The sequence below is a fragment of the Salmo trutta genome, chromosome 15, assembly GCF_901001165.1.
Source record: "Salmo trutta chromosome 15, fSalTru1.1, whole genome shotgun sequence".
NCBI classification, from domain to species: Eukaryota; Metazoa; Chordata; class Actinopteri; order Salmoniformes; family Salmonidae; genus Salmo; species Salmo trutta.
Window position 1 is genome coordinate 7570726 of NC_042971.1, and position 14192 is coordinate 7584917.

Consider the following 14192-nt stretch of genomic DNA (forward strand, 5'->3'; position numbering starts at 1 on the left):
ACAGGAGAGAAATCTTACAGCTGTGATCAATGTGGGAATAGTTTTGGTCAATCTTGCCATCTGGTATCACACCAGAGAACACACACAGGAGAGAAATCTTATATCTGTGATCAATGTGGGAAGAGTTTTACTATATCTAGCTCTCTGACTGTACACCAGAGAATACACACAGGAGAGAAACCTTATAACTGTGATCAATGTGGGAAGAGTTTTGGTCGATCTGGAGCGCTGACAGTGCACCAGAGAATACACTCAGGAGAGAAACCTTATAGCTGTGATCAATGTGGGAAGAGTTTTGGTACGTCTAGCCATCTGGTATCACACCAGAGAACACACACAGGAGAGAAACCCTATAGCTGTGATCAATGTGGGAAGAGTTTTGGTCAATCTGGAGCGCTGACAGTGCACCAGAGAATACACTCAGGAGAGAAACCTTATAGCTGTGATCAATGTGGGAAGAGTTTTGGTATGTCTAGCCATCTGGTATCACACCAGAGAACATACACAGGAGAGAAACCTTATAGCTGTGATCATTGTAGGAAGAGTTTTACTACATCTGGCTCTCTGACTGTACACCAGAGAACACACACAGGAGAGAAACCTTATAGCTGTGGTCAATGTGGGAAGAGTTTTGGTCAATCTGGAGCGCTGACAGTGCACCAGAGAATACACTCAGGAGAGAAACCTTATAACTGTGATCAATGTGGGAAGAGTTTTGTTTCATCTAGCCAGCTGACTATACACCAGAGAACACACACAGGAGAGAAATCTTATAGCTGTGACCAGAGATAATCTGATTAAAGATCTCTGATCAAACATCAGAAAATACATGAAGGAGTTGTTTCATGATATCAATGAATTAATGTCACAATGTAGAATGTTTTAACATTGTAGTAGGAGTATTTTAATGATGTCACAATGTAGAATGTTTTAACATTGTAGTTGGAGTATTTTAAGGAATTTCACAATGTAGAACCCTAAACGTTTGTCCCGTGTTCTATTGATTTCAACATGATATGGATATTAGCCTCAGGGGGAAAATCCAGGCTCTGAAATGGAAGAGTTACTATTTATGAGATTTAACAAAAAGTGACTAACAAAAAAAGAGCTGTGTTACACTTACCACGTTGGCGACCCACTTGAATCAAAATGCAACACTTCAAAATGTAGCTAGCTGTTTTCTACAAGTTGTCCTCTAACCAGGGATGTACACATTATTCCCAGATTCCGTGTGGTTTTTGAGCTGTTCGTTTTAACAGGACTTGCAACTTCATCTCCCTCCTGTCACACAAATGATTTTAGCATGATATCGATGAATAAGTGTTGTGTTCCTTTGTTTAGCGACCCCTACATTTAAATGCATCACTCCAAAATGTAGCTGACTGTCTTCTGCAGGTTGTCCTCTAACCTGTGAGGTAAAATATATCTCCCATTTCCATGTGTTTTTTTAGTTGTGTTAGTTTCAACAGCATGTACAACCTGATTTTCCCCCTAATTGATATCAGTGATTTATTGCTACTTATCAAAACAACAGCTGTTTTGGTGCTTGTGCAGTTTATAAGGAGCTTGTTTAAAAAAATACAAGTAATATGATTATTGTGGCAGATGTTTGTGTATATAGCACATTTTATGTTTAGGTTTTCAATTTATCACAAACTGTTTCTGCATATTGGTTATGGATTTGGACACGTTAAAACTGTGTTTTGACATTGGGGCTATCCCATCTAGCAACATGTCATTGAAAAGACTTCGAAAATAAGACTTGGCAACCAAATATTTCATATTTACATTTCATGTAACATTTAGTAATAATTATTTATGTAACCAACTGACAATTATATTGACATTGTTACCCTGCTTTTAGAATATCAAGGTTCATTCTCAGATGTGCCAAACCAAATGTACTAGAGCATGACATTGGGGACTGGGCCCTGATCCAACAACATGCCTTTCTAGTGAACCCTGAAAAAAGAGAGAAGCTCCGCAGTGAGGTGGAAAGTTACTACGGATATTGCAGGAGTTTCCTCTTGAAATCAGACATGTCTGTGGTAAGGACAACTTGGTTGCTGATTGTCTCAAGGGTGGGCAGTCAAAAAGTTTTGAGTTTTGCATTTAGCCAGTCCGTTGCCATTTATTTTGACTGCACGTTTTTTCCGTATTGGAGATGAGTTTTGTTTGGGCTCGTTCCAAGGAGATGAGAGTTCTAGAAGCTAGAAGGGTTTTTTCTTTTGTTTGCCCCTTCTTGGGCAGATTTAGTGGGTCTCATGGTGGGTGTCTTTTAGGTCCCAGTTGTTGTTACTAGTCAACTTTCAGTGGACACTGTGAGCAAAACTGCAAGATTATGTTATAATACTTTTATTGAATCAAATGGTTGTTTTATGCAACAGAATAGAGGGTTCTTATAACTATTGTGTCCTGTGGTTCTACTGAGGATGGGCCTCTGGGAGAAACACTGACAGGAGATTTACAATGTCTTTTGGGTGATAAAACCTAAAGAGACTGCATTCCAGAACATGAGTTAATGTTTCTGTTCTATATGGTACCAGGGAGAGATGACCTCAGGGCCAGACCCTGGTCTCTACACAAAGAGTACTGTTTTTTACAGCAAGATACGGTCTGCTGAGAATTATAGGTGTCTTTCATACAAGTCTTAACCTTGTGACCCGTTCTATACATCTGTTGTTGGTCATGTAGGTTAAAGGGGTGTATCTGGCTGTAAAAGACCTTGTACTTTTGTCTCGGGGCTCTCAACGAATCTGGGGGTGATTCATCTCTCAATGAATCATCTGGGGGGTGATTCATCTCTCAATGAATCATCTGGGGTGATTCATCTCTCAATGATCATCTGGGGGTGATTCATCTCTCAATGATCATCTGGGGGTGATTCATCACTCAATGAATCATCTGGGGGTGATTCATCACTCAATGAATCATCTGGGGGTGATTCATCTCTCAATGAATCATCTGGGGGTGATTCATCGACCCAGCCATCACATGATCGTAGGGCACTCAATTGATTGACTTTATTTGTGTGTTGTATTGACCTGCTCCCTTATAAGTGAATAAAGATTTAGTTTAAGAATAACTCTGACTTGTGTGATAAGTTTGTCATCATTTGATATTAAAGAAATTACCACCACATTTGGCGACGGGGATGTGAAATCTTCACATTGGTGACCGCTCCTGATACCTGGGTAAAGACCATGGCTCCCTGATGACCTGGGTAAATGACCTGGCTCCTGCCGACCTGGGTAAATGACCTGACTCCTGGTGACCTGGGTAAATGGTGCACGAGGGATCCCTCTAACCTTGGGATCTCAGGGGAGACCACACTTCAGGAACGGAGCAGATGAACCCCACCTTTGATCTGATGAGGCAGCGAGCCGAGTGGATACCATCAGTATAGTATATATAGTGGATACCATCAGTATAGTATATATAGTGGATACCATCAGTATAGTAATATATAGTGGATACCACATCTCCAACGTAGTTTAAAAAGGAAGAGGTGAGCGAAAGACGCAAAGTGGAGTTTTAGAAAATCCTTGTAGGCTCTGAGTGTGTATTCCTGTTGGAGGTGTAAACAGGGACCAGTCAGTAGGCTCTGAGTGTGTATTCCTGTGTGGAGGTGTAAACAGGGCCCAGTCAGTAGAATCTGAGGCTGAGTCAGCTATCTGTGCAAACTGGATGAAAAACTAGAATCTGTGTTTCAAGTTAAGACCATTTATGATAGTATAAGATAGTAAGGTGCACCTGTAATTGTTTTAAACCTGGACCCCATTTTAGAAGTATTGAAAGATGTAAATGTATTTGATTCATTATCCTAGGAACTAACTATGAGATACAAATTAGAAAATATTCCTGCAGGTTAAAATATTGTTGAAAAACAACTCATTGATTAGGTATGTTTGTGAATAGCACTGTGTGACTGTGATATGAGAGTTGTGTGACTGTGATATGAGAGTTGTGTGACTGAGTCTTAATCTGATGTTTGGATAATAACATAGAGATCTATAGTTCCTCCTAGAGATCTGTAGTTCCTCACAGAGATCTATAGTTCCTCCTAGAGGTCTATAGTTCCTCCTAGAGATCTATAGTTCCTCCTAGAGGTCTATAGTTCCTCCTAGAGATCTATAGTTCCTCACAGAGATCTATAGTTCCTCCTAGAGATCTATAGTTCCTCCTAGAGATCTATAGTTCCTCCTAGAGATCTGTAGTTCCTCTCAGAGATCTGGACTGCCAAAATAGCAGGATGATGTCCTCACCCCTGCCTCGCCTCTCTACCTCTGCTAGTCCTTATTCTCTTGTTGTCTATATCCATTCCATGGACTTTATTCATTTCTGAGAAGATAATTTGCACACATTTGTATGCTAATAGATTTCAGTTTGTATTGACTGCTATGTAGGTTAAATGTACACTTCAAATGCAGCTGTCCTACAACATATCTGTACCTTCTTGATCCCAATTGCATTGTGTCCATGTTCTGTCCTATAAGAATTTCAAAGGAAGAGAAAATGTGTCAAAGAATAGTCTTACAAGCATTAAAAGATATGTATAAAATAAATATTGAAATATAAATATTGAAAGATATATGGCATCAACATACAATGTAATGCAAAATAGAAGAACATATTGGAGAAAGCACTAGCCAATACAGTACTGCCATACAGTAACAGTACTGCCATACAGGCCTAATATCACATTTCAAGATATCTTTGTACACAAATTGTTCAATATTTTATCAGGCTGACTTGAAAGATTATACACAACATTTTGCTGCGTGGCAATACTGTGTTTGGATTCTGAAGAGCATTTATACAAAAGAGGTAGTCTAGACACTGTATTAATACCATTATGCATTTGAATCCCATCTACAGCTACCATCTAAGATATTAATTTCCCTCCACAAGGGGGCGGACATGTAACATTTCCAAAATGGGATAGTATTGTACATGTAACGTTTCCAAGATGGGATAGTATTGTACATGTAACGTTTCCAAAATGGGATAGTATTGTACATGTAACGTTTCCAAAATGGGATAGTATTGTACATGTAACGTTTCCAAAATGGGATAGTATTGTACATGTAACGTTTCCAAAATGGGATAGTATTGTACATGTAACGTTATTCCCCCTTGTGAGTTAATAGTATTGCATGCTGTAGCAGGCTATATAAAGAGGAAGACCTCCATTGACGATTCAGTTCGTTGTAACATCTCGTCTGGACAGGTCACCGTCCTTAGTTAGTTAGTTAACGAAGCTAACATTAGCTAGTTCATTATCACAAAAGTGAGAACTGCTCTAGATTGGAAACTTACGTTAATGAGTGTAAAGCCATGTTGGCTTTATGGAAACGATATACAATATATGGGAAAGAATATAGTTGAGGAAATAATCCAAACCTAGTTGTGCCTAGTTAGGACATAACGTTAGCTAGCTAGCTAACGGTACTGTACTGTAGCTCATACAACGCCGACGGTCAAACCCGGCTTTCTAATATTTACGTTAATTAGCTATAGTTACGTTATTGAAGATATTCACAGAAAACCATCATTGTCTTCGTTATTCATTATTAGTATGTTATATTATTATAATAAATTATTTCGAGACATATTCAGAGCCAAACATCAACCCAACTTAACCTTTTTAACTGTTGTCGCATCCAAACTTGTCGCCATCGTTTTCAGTTGTAATTGCGAAGTTCCCGGAAGAAGTCCAGCAACAACGGAGGTTCCTCGATGAACCCACCTTCTAACAAGTTCTTTGAAGAACCTTTTGGGGCTGTTTTTCATTGACCAAGAACCCTACGGTTCTTAGGGGATCTGAGAACAACTCCTGTTGAACCCTTCATTTTTAGAGTGTAGTCGGCTCTATTTACTCTCAGATTCAAACATGATGATTAGTATCAACGATCAAGTCAGCTTCTGCTGCTCCAATACAGTATGAGGTGAGACGGTGAACTGATGTTGAACCGGGCAGTCAGCTGCTGCTGCTCCAATACAGTATGAGGTGAGACGGTGAACTGATGTTGAACCAGGCAGTCAGCTGCTGCTGCTCCCAATACAGTATGAGGGTGAGACGGTGAACTGATGTTGAACCAGGCAGTCAGCTGCTGCTGCTCCAATACAGTATGAGGTGAGACGGTGAACTGATGTTGAATCATAATGATTAAGTTAATTAAAATGAATTAGTGAAACTGTTAAAAAATAGTACATGTCATATTCAATATTTGACTCTATTGTTATCATATAGAAACATAATGGAATATTGTACATCATATTAAATATATTATTGTATTGTTATCATATAGAAACATAATGGAATATTGTACATCATATTAGCATCAACATACATTATTGTTTCATTCAATTTCACATAATAAAGATATTTCATATTTTCAAGTTCAGAAGTCAGAACCCATCACCTGCTATGTAAAAGAGACAGAAGAATGCACAATGGTCAATGCTATCTGGGATCCTTGGGACATCCTACCCTAAAACCCTAACCTTAACCCTACCTTAACCATTTAAATGTTAACTTCAACGGGCTAGGGACGTCCCAAGGATGTATCTCTAACCTGAAAATACATGATCTAAGTGATTGATAGTTGGTATTCAGCAGTCATAAAGCCTAATTTACTTTAATGAACTACTAAAATAGTGAGTTTGTCAGACAGCAGCTCTACACTTTATTGACTGACTGATCCATTCATCCTTCCATCCCTCCTCAGCCTTCCTCTCCTCTGAAGACCCAGTGAGGGTGGAGCTCAGTCAGAGAGCTGTTGAGGGACTGGTTAGGAAGAACACTTCTACAGCCAGAGAGGTGAGAGGTCACACATGGTTTAGATGGTAAATATTTCTGTCCCCTTAGCGTTCATCATCGTCAGCAAAAGGGAATATGTTCCATCATCCATGTTTATTTACATTAGTGCAAATTGTCCACTGATATGGGTGTAATTTTTCACCCCCTTTTGGCTGTAGAAAGTTCATTTCCCCTCAGACCCACACATTTGTTCTCTTGATATAATGAAGGTCATTTGTGTCAAATGTACCTTTCCCCACTCCTTCACCCCATCTCTTTACATTGCTGATGCATATTCAGTGGCCTGACTGTGTCAAAGGCCCATCCTGGTAGATCTGAACCTAATGCAGCTTGGAGTGATCGGATGACAGATGTCACATTTAAGTGCCAGGTGTAAACTGAGGCCATAGATGCTCCATATACCATTACTTGAGAGTTTTTTTATAATATGACTAAATGTGTTTCTGTGTTGCAGGGACAGTCAAGAAATGGAACAGCCAAGGCCACAGAACATGACATAAGCAGAGCTGTGGGAGACCACCTCAAGCCCCTGGTAGAGCCGGGGGTGGTGTTTACCACTCCACCACGCCTTCAGCAGGCCTGGAAAAGTGGGATTGATACTGTTTTTCATACTAAGATGGACCAAGAGTCTGTTGATTGGTCATCATTGGGTTCATTCAATAGCTTTATTTATACAGCACATGTCAGACATGGATGCAACACAATGGCTTCACAGGAAAAAACTATGAAAATTAAACAGAAATATTTAGTACACAAATATGAGGATAAAAAACAATAATAACAACTGAAAGACTAATGAACATTCTATGGAAATGCCATTGATTACAATATTAATTGGATGCAACATCCAACCCAAATATAAGCATGTTTTTTAGGAGGGGTTCTGAAAGACACCATGGGGGTGTCCACTGGAAGTTGACTAGTAACAACAACTGGGACCTAAAAGACACCCACCATGAGACCCACTAAATCTGCCCAAGAAGAGGCAAACAAAAGAAAATCCCACACCAAACTTAAAGACAGGAAGTAACCAAAAAGGTGGAGCAACTAAAGGTGTTGACTCCCCACATCTATCAAGACAACTAGAGCACTGGGCCAGACACTCTTAAATAGAACCTGGACCAGCTCAGGTGAAACACCTTCCCACTAACGAGATGGACAAGCCAGCACAGGTGTAACACATACTGACTAACGAGGTGACACCAATCAGTGCACCCAACACACATTTCAGTTGAATGCATTCAGTTGTACAATCAATCAATCAAATGTATTTATAAAGCCCTTCTTACATTAGCTGATGTCTCAAAGTGCTGTACAGAAACCCAGCCTAAAACCCCAACAAGCAGCAATGCAGGCGTAGAAGCACAGGTGGCTAGGAAAAACTCCCTAGAAAGGCCAAAACCAAGGAAGAAAACCAGGCTATGAGGGGTGGCCAGTCCCTCTTTTGGCTGTGCCGGATGGAGATTATAACTGAAACATGGCCAAGATGTTCAATGTTCATAGATGACCAGCAGGGTCAAATAATAATAATCACAGTGGTTTGTCGAGGGTGCAAACAGGTCAGCACCTCAGGAGTAAATGTCAGTTGGCTTTCATAGCCTATCATTCAGAGTATCTCTACAACTTCCATTTCACATAATCATCTACAAAGCTTCACCTTCTACAATATAAACATGGTGTCTACTGGCTACACGTATATTTCTAAATAATAATATACAATTATACTTTTTTATCCTTTCTCTTTCTATAGAATCCTAAAACTCACGAGCTTCTAGAACTCTCGTTCCCTTGGAACGAGCCCAAACAAAACTCATCTCCAATACATTTATTGTATATATACAATACAGTGTGTTCTCTGGTGTAATGTCAGCTGGCTAGATTGACCCAAACTCTTCCCACATTGATCACAGCTATAAGATTACTCCCCTGTGTGTGTTCTCTGGTGCACTGTCAGATTGCCAGATTGACAAAAACTCTTCCCACATTGACCACAGCTATAAGGTTTCTCTCCTGTGTGTGTTCTCTGGTGTAATGTCAGCTGGCTAGATTGACCAAACTCTTCCCACATTGACCACAGCTATAAGGTTTCTCTCCTGTGTGTATTCTCTGGTGTAAAGTCAGCTGGCTAGATGTAGTAAAACGCTTCCCACATTGATTACAGCTATAAGATTTCTCTCCTGTGTGTATTCTCCGGTGTAAAGTCAGAGAGCCAGATGTAGTAAAACTATTCCCACACTGATCACAGCTGTAAGGTTTCTCTCCTGTGTGTATTCTCTGGTGTTGAGTCAGATGGCAAGATCGACCAAAACTCTTCCCACATTGATCACAGATATAAGATTTCTCTCCTGTGTGTGTTCTCTGGTGTAGATTCAGAGAGCCAGATGTAGTATAACTCACCCCACATTGATCACAGCTGTACGGTTTCTCTCCTGTGTGTGTTCTCTGGTGCACTGTCAGCTGTCCAGAATGACCAAAACTCTTCCCACATTGACCACAGCTATAAGTTTTCTCTCCTGTGTGTATTCTCTGGTGCACTGTCAGCTCTCTAGATTGACCAAAACTCTTCCCACATTGTTCACAGCTATAAGATTTCTCTCCTGTGTGTATTCTCTGGTGTTGAGTCAGATGGCAAGATTGGCCAAAACTCTTCCCACATTCATCACAGCTATAAGGTTTCTCTCCTGTGTGTATTCTCTGGTGTTGAGTCAGATGGCAAGATTGACCAAAACTCTTCCCACATTGATCACAGCTATAAGGTTTCTCTCCTGTGTGTGTTCTCTGGTGTAGATTCAGAGAGCCAGATGTAGTAAAACTCTTCCCACATTGATCACAGCTGTAAGGTTTCTCTCCTGTGTGTGTTCTCTGATGAATTTTAATGCCTGATGAGGTGAATCTCTTCCCACAATCAGAGCAGCAGTGAGTTCTCTTCCCTGTGGATCTTTGCAGGTGTTTATTGAGGTGTTCTGATCTGGAGAGACTCTTCTCTGCCTCTTCAGCATCATGAGGTTGTTGAGGCTCCCCAGAGGATCCACGATAGTGAAGTTTCTCTCCTGTGTGAACAATAAAGTCAGACAGATGATTAAAGGCCCACAACAGCGGTAATCCACTGTAAAAGGTGATGCCAACAGCGTAGCCATGATGTTGGACAACAATTGACGTCTGTCATGAATGTTAAAATTATTTGACAATTGTCTTAAAATGAGCAAGAATAGTCATATTTTGTCTTGTTTTCACATTAGTAGTAACATAGATGATTGTAGGCTAGAAATAAGTTATTCATGTTGTTGAAACTCTAAGCAGTGTGCCAGACGACTTTTGGTCTCCAATATAGGCCCCTTTCTGTGTTTGCTAAAATTGCAGCACGAGGGCAATTTGATTGCAGAAACTCCTCCCTGCTAATGAAGAAACCGATAGTTATGGATGTAGTATATCTGTCAGGAGCAAAAATGGTGAGCAAAGATTTTAGTTTTTTCACAATGTATTTCTGAATGTGAATGGGGGAAACTCGGGGGGAGTAACCTCCATTTCCAGGTGATGATGAGTTAATTTCACACTACTTTGGATTATAATGTAAGGCTCGTTTGAATGTAATGTTTAATATAATATTTGCTACAGTATTATGAATTGTGTGTAATTATTAAAGAACCGTGTTAATGACAGTATCCATTTGGGTGTTGTCAATAAAGTTAAGATTTTATTTTTTATTTAACCAGGTAGGCCAGTCGAGAACAAGTTCTCATTTACAACTGCGACCTGGCCAAGACCAAAGCAAAGCACTGCGACGAAAAAAACAACAGAGTTACACGTGGGATAAACAAAAGTACAGTCAATAACACAATAGAAAAATCTGGAGTACGGAGGAAAAGCAATAAATAGGCCATAGTAGCGAAGTAATTACAATTTAACCTCTCTAGGGTCGGCGGGACGAAATCGTCCCACCTACTCAACAGCCAGTTGAATCCCGTGGCGCGTTATTCAAATACCTTAGAAATGCTATTACTTCAATTTCTCAAACATATGACTATTTTACACCAATTTAAAGACAAGACTCTCGTTAATCTAACCACACTGTCCGATTTCAAAAAGGCTTTACAACGAAAGCAAAACATTAGATTATGTCAGCAGAGTACCCAGCCAGAAATAATCAGACACCCATTTTTCAAGCTAGCCTATAATGTCACATAAACCCAAACCACAGCTAAATGCAGCACTAACCTTTGATGATCTTCATCAGATGACAACCCTAGGACATTATGTTATACAATACATGCATGTTTTGTTCAATCAAGTTCATATTATATCAAAACCAGCTTTTTACATTAGCATGTGACGTTCAGAACTAGCATACCCACCGCAAAACTTCGGTGAATTTACTAAATTACTCACGATAAACGTTCACAAAAAACATAACAATTATTTTAAGAATTATAGATACAGAACTCCTTTAATATCCTCTGTTTGTTCGTGCGTTCAAGGACACTATCCGAAGGGTGACGAAGGGTGACGCGCCCGAACGCGTTTCGTGACAAAAAAATGTCAAAATATTCCATTACCGTACTTCGAAGCATGTCAACCGCTGTTTAAAATCAATTTTTATGCGATTTTTCTCAGTAAAAAAGCGATAATATTCCGACCGGGAGTCGTTGTTTTCGTTCAAAGACGAAAGAATAAAAACATGGGGTCGCCTTGTGCACGCGCCTCCAGTCTCTGTTCTCTGATCGACCACTATCAAAATGCGCTGTTTTTTCAGCCAGGGCCTGCAAAGCCACCATTCAGCTTGTTGCCGCCTTCTGAGTGCCTTTTCTATCCAAAGCTAATAATTATATGCATATTCTAGTTTCTGGGCAGGAGTAATAATCAGATTAAATTCGGGTACGTTTTTTATCCGGACGTGAAAATACTGCCCCCTATCCATACAGGTTAAAATAAATTTTTTATGCGATTTTTCTCATAAAAAAGCGATACTATTCCGACCGGGAAACCCTGTTTCGTTCAAAGACGAAAAAAAATAAAAACATGGGGTCGCCTCGTGCACGCGCCCCCAGTCCTCATTGTTCTCAGATCGACCACTATCCAAATGCGCTACTGTTTTTCAGCCATGGCCTGCAAAGTCACCATTCACCGTTCTGGCGCCTTCTGAGAGCCTATGGGAGCGTTAGAAAATGTTACGTTATGCCAGAGATCCCCTGTTTTGGTTAGAGATGATAAAGAAGGCCAAGAAATAGTCAGAGAGAGCGCTTCCTGTAAGGAATCTTCTCAGGTTTTGGCCTGCCAAATGAGTTCTGTTATACTCACAGACACCATTCAAACAGTTTTAGAAACTTTAGGGTGTTTTCTATCTATACGTTTTTTTATCCGGCCGTGAAAATACTGCCCCCTATCCCCAACAGGTTAAGCACCAGCTGTCAGAGCAGCTCACAGATCACTGCACCTGTACATAGCCCATCTATAATTTAGCCCAAACAACTACCGCTTCCCCTACTGTATTAATTTATTTATTTTGCTCCTTTGCACCCCATTATTTCTATTTCTACTTTGCACTTTCTTCCACTACAAATCTACCATTCCAGTGTTTTACTTGCTATATTGTATTTACTTCACCACCATGGCCTTTTTTGCCTTTACCTCCCTATTCTCACCTCATTTGCTCACATTGTATATAGACTTCTTTTTCTACTGTATGTTTGTTTTACTCCATGTGTAACTCTGTGTTGTTGTATGTTGTCGAACTGCTTTGCTTTATCTTGGCCAGGTCGCAATTGTAAATGAGAACTTGTTCTCAACTTGCCTACCTGGTTAAAATAAAGGACTTGTTCTCAACTAGCCTACCTGGTTAAATAAATGACTTGTTCTCAACTGGCCTACCTGGTTAAATAAAGGACTTGTTCTCAACTAGCCAACCTGGTTAATTAAAGGACTTGTTCTCAACTAGCCTACCTGGTTAAATAAAAGGTGAAATAAATATAAAGTCTCATCAGAGTAGGAGCTCAGACCTAGGAACAGATCCCACCTGTCCATCTAAAACTGATCTGAGACCTGCCTTCCTACTGAGACGCTTGATAAGAGTAGGAGCGCTGACCTAGGAACAGATCCCACCTGTCCATCTAAAACTGATCCGAGACCAGCCTTCCTAGTGAGACGCTTGATAAGAGTAGGAGCTCTGACCTAGGAACAGATCCCACCTATACATCTAAAACTGATCTGAGACCAGCCTTCCTACTGAGACGCTTGATAAATACAGCCTTCGAATGGGATTCTTCTTCTACATGTCAGATGTTCTACAATGATAGATTTATGTCTGGATGAACGGCCGTGTTTGAGAGCATCAAAACTGATGTATCATGGGTAAATTGCGACTGACTGATGTACAAATAATATCAAGCAGTTATACACACGATGCAAGGTGATCAGTCAGTTGACTCAACTTTAAAAAATAAAAAAGTTGGCCGCCATGTCGAACGAACCCAACGTTAATCAACACAGTATGGACCCAACAGACCCATCAGAACAGGGTTTCCTGACCCTCTACTCAGGGACCAGAACCAAATGTTAATCAACACAGTATGGACCCAACAGACTGGTTAAATAAAGGTGAAATAAAAATAAATAAAATAAAAGATCAATGTTCCTGTTTTATTAGATAGTACTCACTGTATTTACTGGTGTTAATCAGATCAATGTTCCTGTTTTATTAGATAGTACTCACTGTATTTACTGGTGTTAATCAGATCAATGTCCCTGTTTTATTAGATAGTACTCACTGTATTTACTGGTGTTAATCAGATCAATGCCCCTGTTTTATAAGATAGTACTCACTGTATTTACTGGTGTTAATCAGATCAATGTCCCTGTTTTATAAGATAGTACTCACTGTATTTACTGGTGTTAATCAGATCAATGTCCCTGTTTTATTAGATAGTACTCACTGTATTTACTGGTGTTAATCAGATCAATGTCCCTGTTTTATTAGATAGTACTCACTGTATTTACTGGTGTTAATCAGATCAATGTCCCTGTTTATAAGATAGTACTCACTGTATTTACTGGTGTTAATCAGATCTCCAGTCTTCTCTTCTTCGTCCTCCTCTAATGTGACAGTAATCTCCCCCTCTTCATCCTTCATTCCAAAAACGTCTTCCTCTTCTTTCACTGTAACGTCTTTCTCTTCTTCTTTCACTGTAACAGCCTCACCCTCTACTTGTTTTTGTATTGTAACAGCCTCCTCTTCCTCCTCCTCTTTCACTAGACCTTCTTTCTCCGTCCAGCAGACCTCTTCTTTAGCAGCAGGAGAGTAGTTTAGTGAACTCATGGTCGGGGATAATAGCTAGTTAGCATTAGCGACTAGACTAGTGCTAACTTAACCAGCCAG

General features: G+C 39.9%; 1 protein-coding gene across 1 annotated transcript in view; it reads left to right on the forward strand.

Moving 5' to 3' along the window:
* LOC115149615 (zinc finger protein 850-like) overlaps nucleotides 1-14192 on the forward strand; it is a gene marked incomplete at its 5' end in the record, with an annotated part of 48566 nt that continues 34374 nt past the window's right edge. Inside the window, one exon of the mRNA XM_029692567.1 lies at nucleotides 1-762. Coding sequence (XP_029548427.1) covers nucleotides 1-762 — 762 coding nt within the window. The remainder of the gene's footprint in view (nucleotides 763-14192) is intronic.